Raw genomic sequence first — 12,563 nt, 5'->3', positions numbered from 1 at the left:
TGCTCCTCTGCGAGCCTGTAGTGCCTCCTTGTGGTCCCCCATGGACACTGGTTTGCCTTGGACGCCCTGTTTGCTGGGATTTTGTCCCTGCAGACTCCAATATTGGAAGAATAGTGGTGAGAGTGGAATTCACATCTATCCTCACTTCTCTTTACTTTGGAAAAAAAATGTATTGTCTGGGTTTACTGAATATGACAGCAATCTCTGCTCAGTTTTACTCGATTCATTTGTTTATTATTTTTTGACAAAATTTTACATTCACAGATGCAAATTAATTCAAAAAAGCCAAACTTTCAATGCTGACTGCTACAACTACTCCAAGCTACAAGATATTAATTTAACTGTTTTGTCACTTTTAGTAGGCTAGGCCTAGTAGACCCTCCCCCCTGGCGTGTTTTGTCTGTGAAATAACTACTGTAGGCCTACTAGCTACATTGTTGTTGTTGTTGTTTTTTGGTCGTCATAGCGATATTTTTGACGTCATCGCGCTGGTCGCAGGATCCACTGGTCGCGTCGGGCGCGCGTACATGTGCGGCGCGCGGGAGCTAAATCGAACCATCTGACCACCAGAGTGCCTTGCGCTACCGAAGAAAGACGAGCAGTCGGGAGCACTCAGCTATTATGTCGATGGTCGGGGGTCGGGAAAGAGGGGGGCTCGCCACGGCGCCGTAGCGAGTCGACCCCAGGTCGAACCCCCCCCCCCCACCCACCCCACACACACACACACCCTCGGCTCGGCTCTCTTCGGTGGCGCAAGGGACTCTGGGTATTATGGTGATATTTGTTTGTAGCCATGTAGCTGCCCGCGGCGCGCACCCTTTTCACAGCGCGCGCAGCCGCAAAGATGGACGACGCTGTCTTCGAGGCAAGCCTCGTCGAACAAGTCCGCCTCCACAGACATCTTTACGACACGTCTCTGACAGACCACAAGGACTTCCAAACTAACTTAAATACGTGGCGAGAGATCGCCAAGACACTGGGAGAGGACGAGAACTTCTGCAGGAAAAGGTGGAAGAATGCGAGGGATAAATTTGTGAAAGCAAAAAAAGCACAACTGAAAAAGAGTGGCGATCCTCGTGTGAGCAGAGTGATTCCTCCTATCCTCATTGAGCTGGCATGGCTGTCCAGCTTCGTCACACATCGTGGGAGACATCATAAGTTGGATGTGGAGGTAATAGCGACAGTACACATAAGCAACAATGTTGTTTGGTAGTATGGCTGATGTTATGGTCGCCGAAGCAGGATAAACCTAGCAGCATTTTTTCCCCCCAATTTCCGGTCAGGATTTTTCAAAATAAAAGACGTCATTCAAACTCGCTAAAATACACAAATTGAACTGATTTCACGGTAATTGAATACACATACGATTGGAAAATGTTATATTGCATTGTTGACAGCTGTTGACATTGGTGGAAATGCAAAAATCCAGGCTTTCTGTGTTGTCCCAGAGGCCATTGAAAGATAGCCTTGAAAGATGCCGATTTCAAATAAATATTAAAAATCAAAAGTCAATCGTGGCAAATCAAACTCACTTGATACATGTAGGGGGACACCTTATCTGCCATAGGAACCTGCCCTTGTAGCGACACGTGTGTACATTTGATTGTTGTTGACATTTATGGAAAAGCAGAAATCCAGGCTTTCTGTGCTCTCCCAGAGGCCATTGAAAGAAGCCGATTTCAAATAAATATTAAAAATCAAACTCACTTGATACATGTACTGTAGGGGGACTTAGTTTCTCACTTATCACTGTACAATGAAACAGTGATCACTTAGCTGCAGCACTGTCCATAAATGCCTTGGTGAATGCGGGGACAATGCAGTGTGGCCAGGATTGTTTGCCTTGACTAACTGTATATCTCGCCCTTAATGAGGGGACTGGTACTGGAACACCTGAACGGAACCACCATTATTGATTACACCTGTGTTACTTCCTGCTTTACCACCTCAAAACTTCCAAACAGTATCATATCCACCACTTGAAATTAGTAGAATTAATGCTTTTCTCAGTACTCAATACTCATACTCATTACACAAACATGGCGTATTAACAGTTTGTAATTCATTTCCAGTTGTTTAGGTTTGTTTGTCAGAGTAGCTGGCAGTGTCCTGTGTTTTCCGTTATCATGGTGTTTATATGGGGCGGCTTATAATTTCACCTTTTTTTAGGGGATGCAGTCAAGGAGCAGTCAAGGAGCATCTTCAGCGGAGACATCTGGCAGCCCCATACCTCCTCTCAGCTCGTCGCCTTCTAGTTCTTCTCACAGTCCATCATCGCCTGAGAGGGATTCACCTTCTCCTCCACTGCCTCGTCCTGTGGCCTCCTCCACCGCCCCAGCCCGCCCTGTGGCTCCCGTTAGCCCGGGCTGCCCTCCTGCCACTCCCAGTCCCCCGGCCCACCCCGCGTCTCCCAGTGCCTTTGGAAAGAAGAGGCTGGCCACAGAGGACGCACTCATGGACAGACTGGTGCAGCTGAGCCGAAGCAGGGACGAGAGACAGAAGGAAGAGAGACGGAGGGAAGACAGAAAGAGAGGCAGCGCTGCTGTGGGTGGTGAACAGGACTGTCCGGAGGCTCGCTTTGTGGCCGTCCTCAGGGACATGCTGGAGCGAGTCCACCCCGATCACAGGCTGAGCACACAACACAAAGTGTACGAGGTGTTGTATGAGGCAGCGAGCAAGTTCCCAGTCCCTAAAGACTAAAACTTTCACTGTGATGATAACCAAGTTGCTATGTTTGCACAAAGGCCACTGTGGCAGCTGTGCAGTAGCACTAGGAGGCTGCTGTCAGGATAGCAGCCTCCCAGTGCTACTGTCAAAATCTCCAAGTTGCTTTAAAAAGCATCAGTGGTCTCAGTTTAATGTATGCAAACTAAGGATGTGTAATTGGCTCGTTAATTATATCACGCATTTCAGAGAAATCGTTCTTTGTGATGTCAAAAGAGCCACAGCAGCGCACAGGGACAGTGCGCCCCCTGCCTGCCTGGCTGCTCTCTCGCTCTCCCCTGGTTGCTCTGCAGCAGCGAGCGAGTGGTGGGCGGTGGGATTGAGTTTGAGTTTCAGTCAGACTACCACCTACGATATCTGTATCCAGCCGAATTGCGGCTGCCGGCTGGTGATGTGCGGGAACGAGTCGATCGTTTCAAACGTAGTAATTGAACTACATGCAGTTAACTACTCCCCAACACTGCCTAAAACCAAATCCTAACCATGAAATAACACTCAAATTAAGTTCTCGCAGAAATAGACGTAGAGGAAATTAGAGCTGCAACAATTAATCGATTAGTCGATCGGCAGAAAATAATCGACAACTATTTTGATAATCGTTTTGGGTAATTTTTTAAGAAAAAAGGTCAAAATTCTCTGATTCGAGCTTCTTAAAAGTCATGGAAATGCATTGGTCAAAATGTGTATATGAACCCTGTAGTTAGCGGTGCCTTGTTAGCTAGCCTGAGTGCGCATGCTGTAATATGTTGGAGACGAGGAAATAAATGACGCCAGCGTCTTGCTCGGTCAACATGAAGCTCTGTTCCTGTCATCCCTTTAGATGCATGATTTCCCCCCCAGAATGACGATACCGATCAAAATGATTGACCTATTCTTCTCTAGCATTCTTCTATTCAAACATATAGCAATCTTCCAATGATCTTTTACGATCAGTTATGAACAAACCCCCTTATTCATCAGAAATGATGCAGTGACTTCACTCTTTTGGTCTTCATTGTAGGTTCTGTGAATGTGTTAGTAGCCTACAAACCTAGAGAGAGGCTTGAGTATATTATAGAGGTCAATGGCCTCCATCAGCATGTATGTCTGTACTGGGAGCACTAGGGGGCAGCATCTTGTGTGAACATCTTTCTCACTGATTGCCTTTTTCAATGGCAGTGTGTTTCCAGACTGTGTGGTCCCTTTGGGGTTGTTGAGAGGGTTTCAGCTGAAGTTAGCCCTTATGTATTGAATGACTGTTGTGATCAAACGTTTGGCTCTCTCCACTGGTAGGCCTGTTCCCCACCTAGGGTACAGCGCACAGACGCAACGCTCTTTGCAAATGGAAGGTCCCTGGAGAAACCCTTATCAAATGGGGGTCTATGGTGTAATGTTTATGTAAATGGGAGTTGTGTGTGGACATGAAGATGTTTGTGGATGGCGTGTAAGCAAGACATTTATCAACAGTGCAATGGTTAAATAGGTGTACTACTTTATAAAGAAAACATTTGACATTTTTGTCCCACTGATGTCATAAATCACTGATGACGTCATAAGATGCGAAGTTGTGATATCATCAGTGATGTCATAAGAGCAAGTGAGCCCGCACAGCGGTCGAGCTGCAGGGCATTGTGACATCAGTGATGTCATAAGAGCTCCCTCCGCCCGTGTTGCTGTCAGCCAATTGGATTTGAGAAGAGGCGACCCTTCTCATACTCCACTGGTTAGGTAGTATCAAGTTAAACAGAGTTAACATACATTACCTCTGGTCACTACTTTCAAAATAAAACAGGACTTGGGACTTTTTATGCCAATTTGTGATCATAATATTTACTTTCTGTCCTGGCATCCAAGAGCGCTTGTGATTATTTGAACATATCAATATTTTCTGTTTGAATTATTAATTTTTTTCCAACATAAGTGACGAAAAAACGTGTATGCTTGTTTTCCGGTATTATGCTTGCTAACTCTTGTGAGCTTGACGCTGCTGCTGCGGCTCGGCTCTCTTCGGTGGCGCAAGGGACTCTGGTGATATTAGTAGCTGCCCGCGGCGCGCGCACCCTTTTTACAGCGCGCGCAGCCGCAAAGATGGACGCCTTCGAGGCAAGCCTCGCCGAACAAGTCCGCCTCCACATACATCTTTACGACTCGTCCCTGAGAGACCACAAGGACTTCCAAGTTAACTTAAACACGTGGCGACAGATCGCCAAGACACTGGGAGAGGACGAGCACGTCTGCAGGAAAAGGTGGAAGAATGCGAGGGATCGCTTTGTGAAAGCAAAAAAAGCACAAGTGAAAAAGAGTGGCGATCCTCGTGCGAGCAAAGTGATTCCTCCTATCCTCGTTGAGCTGGGATGGCTGTCCAGCTTCATCACACATCGTGAGAGACATCAGATGTTGGATTTGGAGGTAATAGCGACAGTACACATAAGCAACAATGTTGTTTGGTAGTATGGCTGATGTTATGGTCGCCGTAGTAGTGATCCATGCGCGACCGAGCGGGTGCGCGCGGCGCGCCACATACGACGTCACGGCGCTGGTCGCGTCGGGCGCGCGCTCCCGGGGCGCAGTATGCTTTGCAGGAGAGAAATTAAATGAAGAGTTTTGTTTTGACCACATTTCTTGACCCATGTAGTAAAACTTTTGTTATTGTATAGAGGAACTTTTGCACATCCAGCTATATTGGTGCTGAGCTAAACTGTATATAACAGAAAATCAACGAGAAAAGAGGACTCACAACAAGTCACAACAACACATTTCTTCTGCTCCCATGGACAACATTTAATAGACAAAGACAAACAGTTTCGATCCGAGATGGATATAGCCTACTACTGGATCGAAACTGTTTGTCTTTCTCTATTAAATGTTGTCCGTGGGGTTAAAAAAAAAAGTGTATGTGGTCATTTGTGTTTAGCAGGATAATCTTCACAAACGTGCACCACTTGTATGACTTTTGAAGCGTAGGCCATATGCATTTTTTTTAACGCGATTCAAATGACACTTTTATGACGTTTCAAAAGTCATAAAAGTGGTACACATTTGTGAAGATGATCCTGCTGAACACAAATGACAACCCCCATATACTTTTGTTATTACCACAGACCTTATGTCATCCATTTAAAGTACATATTCTAAAATCCCATAACCTTTTACCCCCTAAAAACCAACATGGCGGCGAATTCTGGTTAAGCCTACAAAAATACGTCATCCCTGACGTCACAAATACGTCACTCTATAGTCTCTTGGCTCCCATCTGTCGGGACTGGGGACAGTGCTGCTCAGGACGGCCATCCTGAAATTGGGACTGTCCCGGTCAAACGGGGACATCTGGTCACCCATGTGATTAGCCTCAACGCAGAACAAGCCAGCACACGAAATGTCCTTTTTTATCGTTTAATTTACCTCAGTCCGGGGTACAGCACAAACAAGTTTCGGCCCTAGGCCTTCATCAGTATCATATCCACCACTTGAAATGAGTAGAATGAATGCTTTTCTCAGTACTCAGTACTCGATACTCATTACACAAACATGGCGTATTAACACATTCACTGCCAGCCTTTTTTTTTTTACTGTAGGTAGCTTTTGCCAGAGGGTTTTTTTGAGGATTCTGGCTCATTTTACAAGAGCCAAGGATAATTTTCTGCTTGGAGTTTGTCAACACAAAGTTCACAAAAGTACTAATAGAATGTGTGCTTTCTCTGTCTAAAAGAGTTAGTTTGTAGAGTTAGTAGTTATGTAGATATTAGCCGTTGAGTACAGCATGGTTTCAGCGTCTGAGACAAAAAGCTGAGATAATCGCAGTTTTGTGAAATTCAATATCAAACAGTCACTTTAACCATTTATTTTTGGCATCAGTGAGACATCAGACATAAACAATATAGTTCTGAACAGTAATTTCCTCCATAGCAGCACCCGCACCCCCTCTCCTTACAACTCCTCCCTCCGTGGGCGTGTCTCCGTGTTTGTCAGTCACAAGCCAGTCTCTCCTGCCTGTCTGAGCAGTGAGCAGCAGCCTCTCTCTCTGGCGGCCCCTCGTCGGCGAGCGTGGATGTGGCTTAATCCGTTCTTGGATTTTCGGTTGAGAGCTTTGACGAAGCCTTGTGTGACTCTAGGCTTATGCTGCGCGCTTCAAAGTGTGCTTTCCACCCAGTCCACCTTTGGAAGCCCCCACCGCCGTGCGCCCGTGTGAAAGGTTTTCGCCTACAGTATGAGAATGAGGCTCGTTCGCTTCTGGGTCCTCGGTTGAGCTCAGCTGGAATGCGTGCGTTTCTGGCCAAACAACACTCAATAGTCTGAGCACCGTCGCCACTCAGTGGGTCGGCGGAATGGATTGCACACGCCCGGCGGCTCTAACAGTATAATAGAAGATGCAAAAGGGCCAGATCAACGATCCACCGTCAAAAAAAAAAAAACGATTTTTTTGACGTATCCATACGTCGCTGGCAGTTAACGGTTGGATTCTGCTTGACGTATCAGTACGTCGTTGGCAGTTAACGTGTTAACAGTTTGTAATTAATTTCCAGTTGTTTAGGTTTGTTTGTCAGAGTAGCTGGCAGTGTCCTGTGTTTTCGTTATCATGGTGTTTATATGGGGCGGCTTATAATTTCACCTTTCTTTAGGGGATGCAGTCAAGGAGCAGTCAAGGAGCATCTTCAGCGGAGACATCTGGCAGCCCCATACCTCCTCTCAGCTCGTCGCCTTCTAGTTCTTCTCACAGTCCATCATCGCCTGAGAGGGATTCACCATCTCCTCCACTGCCTCGTCCTGTGGCCTCCTCCACCGCCCCAGCCCGCCCTGTGGCTCCCGTTAGCCCGGGCTGCCCCCCTGCCACTCCCAGTCCCCCGGCCCGCCCCGCGTCTCCCAGTGCCTCTGGAAAGAAGAGGCTGGCCACAGAGGACAGACTCATGGACAGACTGGTGCAGCTGAGCCAAAGCAGGGACGAGAGACAGAAGGAAGAGAGACGGAGGGAAGACAGAACGAGAGGCAGCGCTGCTGTGGGTGGTGAACAGGACAGTCCAGAGGCTCGCTTTGTGGCCGTCCTCAGGGACATGCTGGAGCGAGTCCACCCCGATCACAGGCTGAGCGCACAACACAAAGTGTACCAGGTGTTGTACGAGGCGGCGAGCAAGTTCCCCGTCCCTAAAGACTAAAACTTTCACTGTGATAACCAAGTTGCTATGTTTGCACAAAGGCCACTGTGGCAGCTGTGCAGTAGCACTGGGAGGCTGCTGTCAGGATAGCAGCCTCCCAGTGCTACTGTCAAAATCTCCAAGTTGCTTTAAAAAGCATCAGTGGTCTCAGTTTAATGTATGCAAACTAAGGATGTGTAATTGGCTCGTTAATTATATCACGCATTTCAGAGAAATCGTTCTTCGTGATGTCAAAAGAGCCGCAGCAGCGCACAGGGACAGTGCGCCCCCTGCCTGCCTGGCTGCTCTCTCGCTCTCTCCCCTGGTTGCTCTGCAGCAGCGAGCGAGTGGTGGGCGGTGGGATTGAGTTTGAGTTTCAGTCAGACTACCACCTACGATATCTGTATCCAGCCGAATTGCGGCTGCCGGCTGGTGATGTGCGGGAACGAGTCGATCGTTTCAAACGTAGTAATTGAACTACATGCAGTTAACTACTCCCCAACACTGCCTAAAACCAAATCCTAACCATGAAATAACACTCAAATTAAGTTCTCACAGAAATAGACGTAGAGGAAATTAGAGCTGCAACAATTAATCGATTAGTCGATCGGCAGAAAATAATCGACAACTATTTTGATAATCGTTTTGGGTAATTTTTTAAGAAAAAAGGTGAAAATTCTCTGATTCGAGCTTCTTAAATGTGAATATTTTCTGGTTTCTTTACTCCTGTATGACAGTAAACTGAATATCTTTGGGTTGTGGACAAAACAAGACATAGAAGGATGTCATCTTGGGCGTTGGGAAACACTGATCGACATTTTTTCCACCATTTTCTGATATTTTATAGACCAAACAACTAATCGATTAATCGAGAAAATAATCGACAGATTAATCGATAATGAAAATAATCGTTAGTTGCAGCCCTAGAGGACATCTCTCTCTCTCTCTCTCTCTCTCTCTCTCTCTCTCTCTCTCTCTCTCTCTCTCTCTCTTATGACACACACACCATTGTAATCACATGATGATGGTGATAATGACTTATGCATTAATTAACTGAAACTGTGGGGTTTTCCATATTATACACTTTGTCTTCTGTTGATATACAAAGTGGCTGCTGTGCCCTCAGGCTAGTGTGCACAAAGCAGATCAAGGCTGCCTGTCTTTAGTTTTTTCAATGATTGTAATCTGTTCATTATATTTTAAAGTTAGAATGTAATATGTTGGAGACGAGGAAATAAATGACCCCAGCGTCTTGCTTGGTCAACATGAAGCTCTGTTCCTGTCGTCCTTTTTAGATGCATGATCCCCCCCCCCAGAATGCTGATACCGATCAAAATGATTGACCTATTCTTCTCTAGCATTCTTCTATTCAAACATATAGCAATCTTCCAATGATCTTTTATGATCAGTTATGAACAAACTCCCTTATTCATCAGAAATGATGCAGTGACTTCACTCTTTTGGTCTTCATTGTAGGTTATGTAGTCTCGCTAGCCAGCCTCTCTTCCCGTCTCTGACGGAAGGGAAGAGAGGCTGGCTAGTGAGGCTATAGATTATGTGAATGTGTTAGTAGTAGCCTACAAACCTAGAGAGAGGCTTGAGTATATATAGAGGTCATGGCCTCCATCAGCATGTATGTCTGTACTGGGAGCACTAGGGGGCAGCAGTGTGAACATCTTTCTCACTGTTTGCCTTTTTCAATGGCAGTGTGTTTCCAGACTGTGTGGTCCTTTGGGGTTGTTGAGAGGGTTTCAGCTGAAGTTAGCCATTAATGTTGTTAGGCTGTTCTGATCAAACGTTTGGCTCTCCACTGGTAGGCAAGACACTGGTGACATCATCAGTGATGTCATAAATCACTGATGATGTCATAAGATGCAAAGTTGTGATACCATCAGTGATGTCATAAGAGCGGGTGAGCCCGCACAGCGATCAAGCTGTCTTGTGACATCAGTGATGTCATAAGAGCTCCCTCCGCCCGTGTTGCTGTCAGCCAATTGGATTTGAGAAGAGGCGACCCTTCTCATACTCCACTGGTTAGGTCGTATCAAGTTAAACAGAGTTAACATACATTACCTCTGGTCACTACTTTCAAAATAAAACAGGACTTGGGAATTTTTATGCCAATTTGTGATCATAATATTTACTTTCTGTCCTGGCATCCAAGAGCGCTTGTGATTATTTGAACATATCGATATTTTCTGTTTGAATTATTACTTTATTTTTTCCAACATGAAAAAATATGAAAAAATGTGTATGCTTGTTTTCCGGTATTATGCTTGCTAACTCTGGTGAGCTTGACGCTGCTGCTCGCTGCTAGTAGTAGCAGTAGAGACTTGATGAGTCTGGTGAGAGACTGATGAGTGCTGGGGACTCTCCACGCCTTCTTCCTTCTTTAGTTTGGATTTCCTCCTCTGATTTCGTGTTTTTGCTCAACATTTCTTCCAGAGGTGAATCGTAACAGATTTGGTGAGGATGTCTGTGGCCGGGCTGAAGAAACAGTTCCACAAAGCCAGTCAGGTATGGAGACGAGACGCGCGTTATAATGCTCATCATAACAATTGTTGTGAATCTAACGGATGTGGTGTTAGATTATAACAGATAGGCCTAGCTATGCTAACAAAAAGTGGCAAATTGTCATTAGAAATGGTCTGATATATAAATCATGACTGCTGTGTGGCACACATTTAGACACTGTATCGAGGAATCTTCACGATCTAACGCTAGCTACTTTTCAACCCTGATAACGTCCTGTTCTGTCGCGGGGAGTAACGTCATGCCACCAAACTGCAGTGAAAAATCGGACAATTTAAAGTTTCCTTGCTTATCGGCAAACAGACCTGATTCCCTGAATATTCGGCATACAATTTATTCACCAAGCAGCACACAATTGATTAAATCTCCTTTTACAACTGGTTCACATTGCTGCTCTGTGTTTTTGGTGGGAATTAAGGCGTACCAGAGACAGGTGAAATGTTTATGAAGTTGAATTTATATTGAAATAAGAGTTGCTTGTATGTATGGATGTATGCCGAACTGTGGATCCCAATAATTAATTAATAATAAATGTTAATCACGTTTTTTTTTCCGAGTTTGGCTTGATGCTCTCCAATTCGAGGAATCAGCGTGACGTCACGACACCGTGAGGCACAGCAGTGAACTAGTATGAGTTCAGTTGTGCCAAACAAACGTTCATATCTCAAAAACTATAGATCAGATCGCTTATATTTTTGACATTCTGAGTGAGAGGAGAAGTAGCTCAAGAGTTTGATGTATAATATATACATGTCGTGTTAAAGTTGTGCGAACTGTCGCAGTTTTTATAATAGCTAGGGCTAGAGTGCAGCACTCAAGGCTGGCTCCATAGTTGCTGTTTCCCCCGGAAACGCGGTTTGTTTACAAAAATTCTGCTCAGCTGATCCCTTCGTGAACACGAAAGATATTCTCTAGATTCTATGTATATAATCTACAATTGGTAACTACCTTGACACAATGAAGGAAAGGCATAATTTAGCAATGGTGTATAAAAAAGTCAGTGCTCTGTTGTGGTCTCTTTAGTCTTACTACTGTCACCATATAATAGGTTTACCGCCACCAACCAAAATACACCATGGTTGCCGGGGTGAGCAGCAGCAACAGTCAATGGTGTGAACCAGTACTGACATGACTGGGAATTCATCACAATTACCGTTATAAAAATAAATTAGCCTGTTCTGTGTTGTCCATCGGTCTAGTCTCCTTATTGTAGTAGGCGACATGTAAACTGCAGTTTGCTATTGGAAGTGCTACAATATTGGTCTACTTGTGTAAGTCAAAACAACAGCTGATACTGTAGTTATCAGAATCAGAAATACTTTATTGATCACCAAGGGGAAAGTTGAGTAATAGTAGTTAAAGTAGTTAAGAGTAGTTCGCTTGAGTACAGTAAGTACTACACAGTATTAGTAGGCTGTACTAAGGAACTGTGGCCTAGTTCTGCAAAATAACATACTGTGGTTTTCCTGAGACCAGCTGTTAACTGTTTGAGTTGTCAGATAAAGTGTGAAGTTCTGCACTTTACACAAACCAGTTCTGACTCTGTCACTTAACGCTTTAGCGGAGCTTACAAGCCTGAACCCGTCCGCGTTACATGATCATTAGTCACATAAAGGATTCATCCACTTATTCCCACGTGTGCTTGTGCTAAAGGTCCACATTGAACAGTATTGTGGTTTGTTGACACAGCAGACGTGGCCTCCGACTATAATCGAAGCAGTGTCTGCCTGTGTCATTGAAATTCCCACACCAAATACCATTAGTTATCTAGCTAAAGAGAGGCGCTGACGTTAGTGATGACCTTAGACCAGCGTCTGGCTGAATCATAGATCAGGGGGCCACACATCAGAGATTTAATTAATCTTGCTGTGTATAATGTTGTTCTCTCTTGTCCCTCCTCAGCGGAGAGCAAATCTAATTTTTGGCATGATCTGGGGGTGGTGCATGTGAATATGAATGTCAATATCTCTGATTATTCAGCCGGGTAAAGTTATTCCATTGTGCGCGAGCTGAATGTCAACACGCCACATCCTGTGCTGTGCCACACGCATGCGCGGCGCGTGCACGCGTGTCTTTGTGTTGTTACACATGTTCCGCGTGTCTGTCTCTTTGTTGTGTGGTGTGTGATCTGCTCCCGCAAGCTAGTGCAAGTCAACACACACACACTGTCTGTCAGGCAGGCAGCGGTGTCGTTTCACA

The 12,563-nt window shown here is 45.3% G+C and overlaps 3 protein-coding genes across 4 annotated transcripts in view; all 3 read left to right on the top strand.

Moving 5' to 3' along the window:
• The first annotated feature begins 705 nt into the window (after positions 1-705).
• On the top strand, positions 706-3,492 carry LOC310799678 (uncharacterized protein). The gene is made up of 2 exons (XM_083662269.1): positions 706-1,171; positions 2,170-3,492. The coding sequence occupies exons 1-2, from the start codon at positions 845-847 to the stop codon at positions 2,698-2,700; spliced, it is 858 nt and encodes a 285-aa protein (XP_083518395.1). The 5' UTR covers positions 706-844; the 3' UTR covers positions 2,701-3,492.
• A 1,299-nt stretch (positions 3,493-4,791) lies between these two features.
• On the top strand, positions 4,792-8,983 carry LOC310799845 (uncharacterized protein; the record flags this gene model as incomplete). Its single annotated transcript, XM_083662453.1, has 2 exons — positions 4,792-5,112; positions 7,323-8,983. The coding sequence occupies 2 exons, from the start codon at positions 4,792-4,794 to the stop codon at positions 7,851-7,853; spliced, it is 852 nt and encodes a 283-aa protein (XP_083518579.1). The 3' UTR covers positions 7,854-8,983.
• Positions 8,984-10,244: 1,261 nt separating this feature from the next.
• Positions 10,245-12,563, top strand: part of sh3gl3a (SH3-domain GRB2-like 3a) — a 36,160-nt gene continuing 33,841 nt past the window's right edge. For both annotated transcript variants that reach the window (XM_083662296.1, XM_083662295.1), the window contains exon 1: positions 10,245-10,349. In XM_083662296.1, the coding sequence (XP_083518422.1) occupies positions 10,305-10,349 (45 nt within the window). In that variant the 5' untranslated portion in view covers positions 10,245-10,304. The remainder of the gene's footprint in view (positions 10,350-12,563) is intronic.

Source organism: Poromitra crassiceps, assembly GCF_964638095.1.
Source record: "Poromitra crassiceps genome assembly, chromosome: 28".
NCBI classification, from domain to species: domain Eukaryota; kingdom Metazoa; phylum Chordata; class Actinopteri; order Beryciformes; family Melamphaidae; genus Poromitra; species Poromitra crassiceps.
Note: the sequence above shows the minus strand (reverse complement) of the source record. Positions and strands in the feature narration are given on the sequence as shown.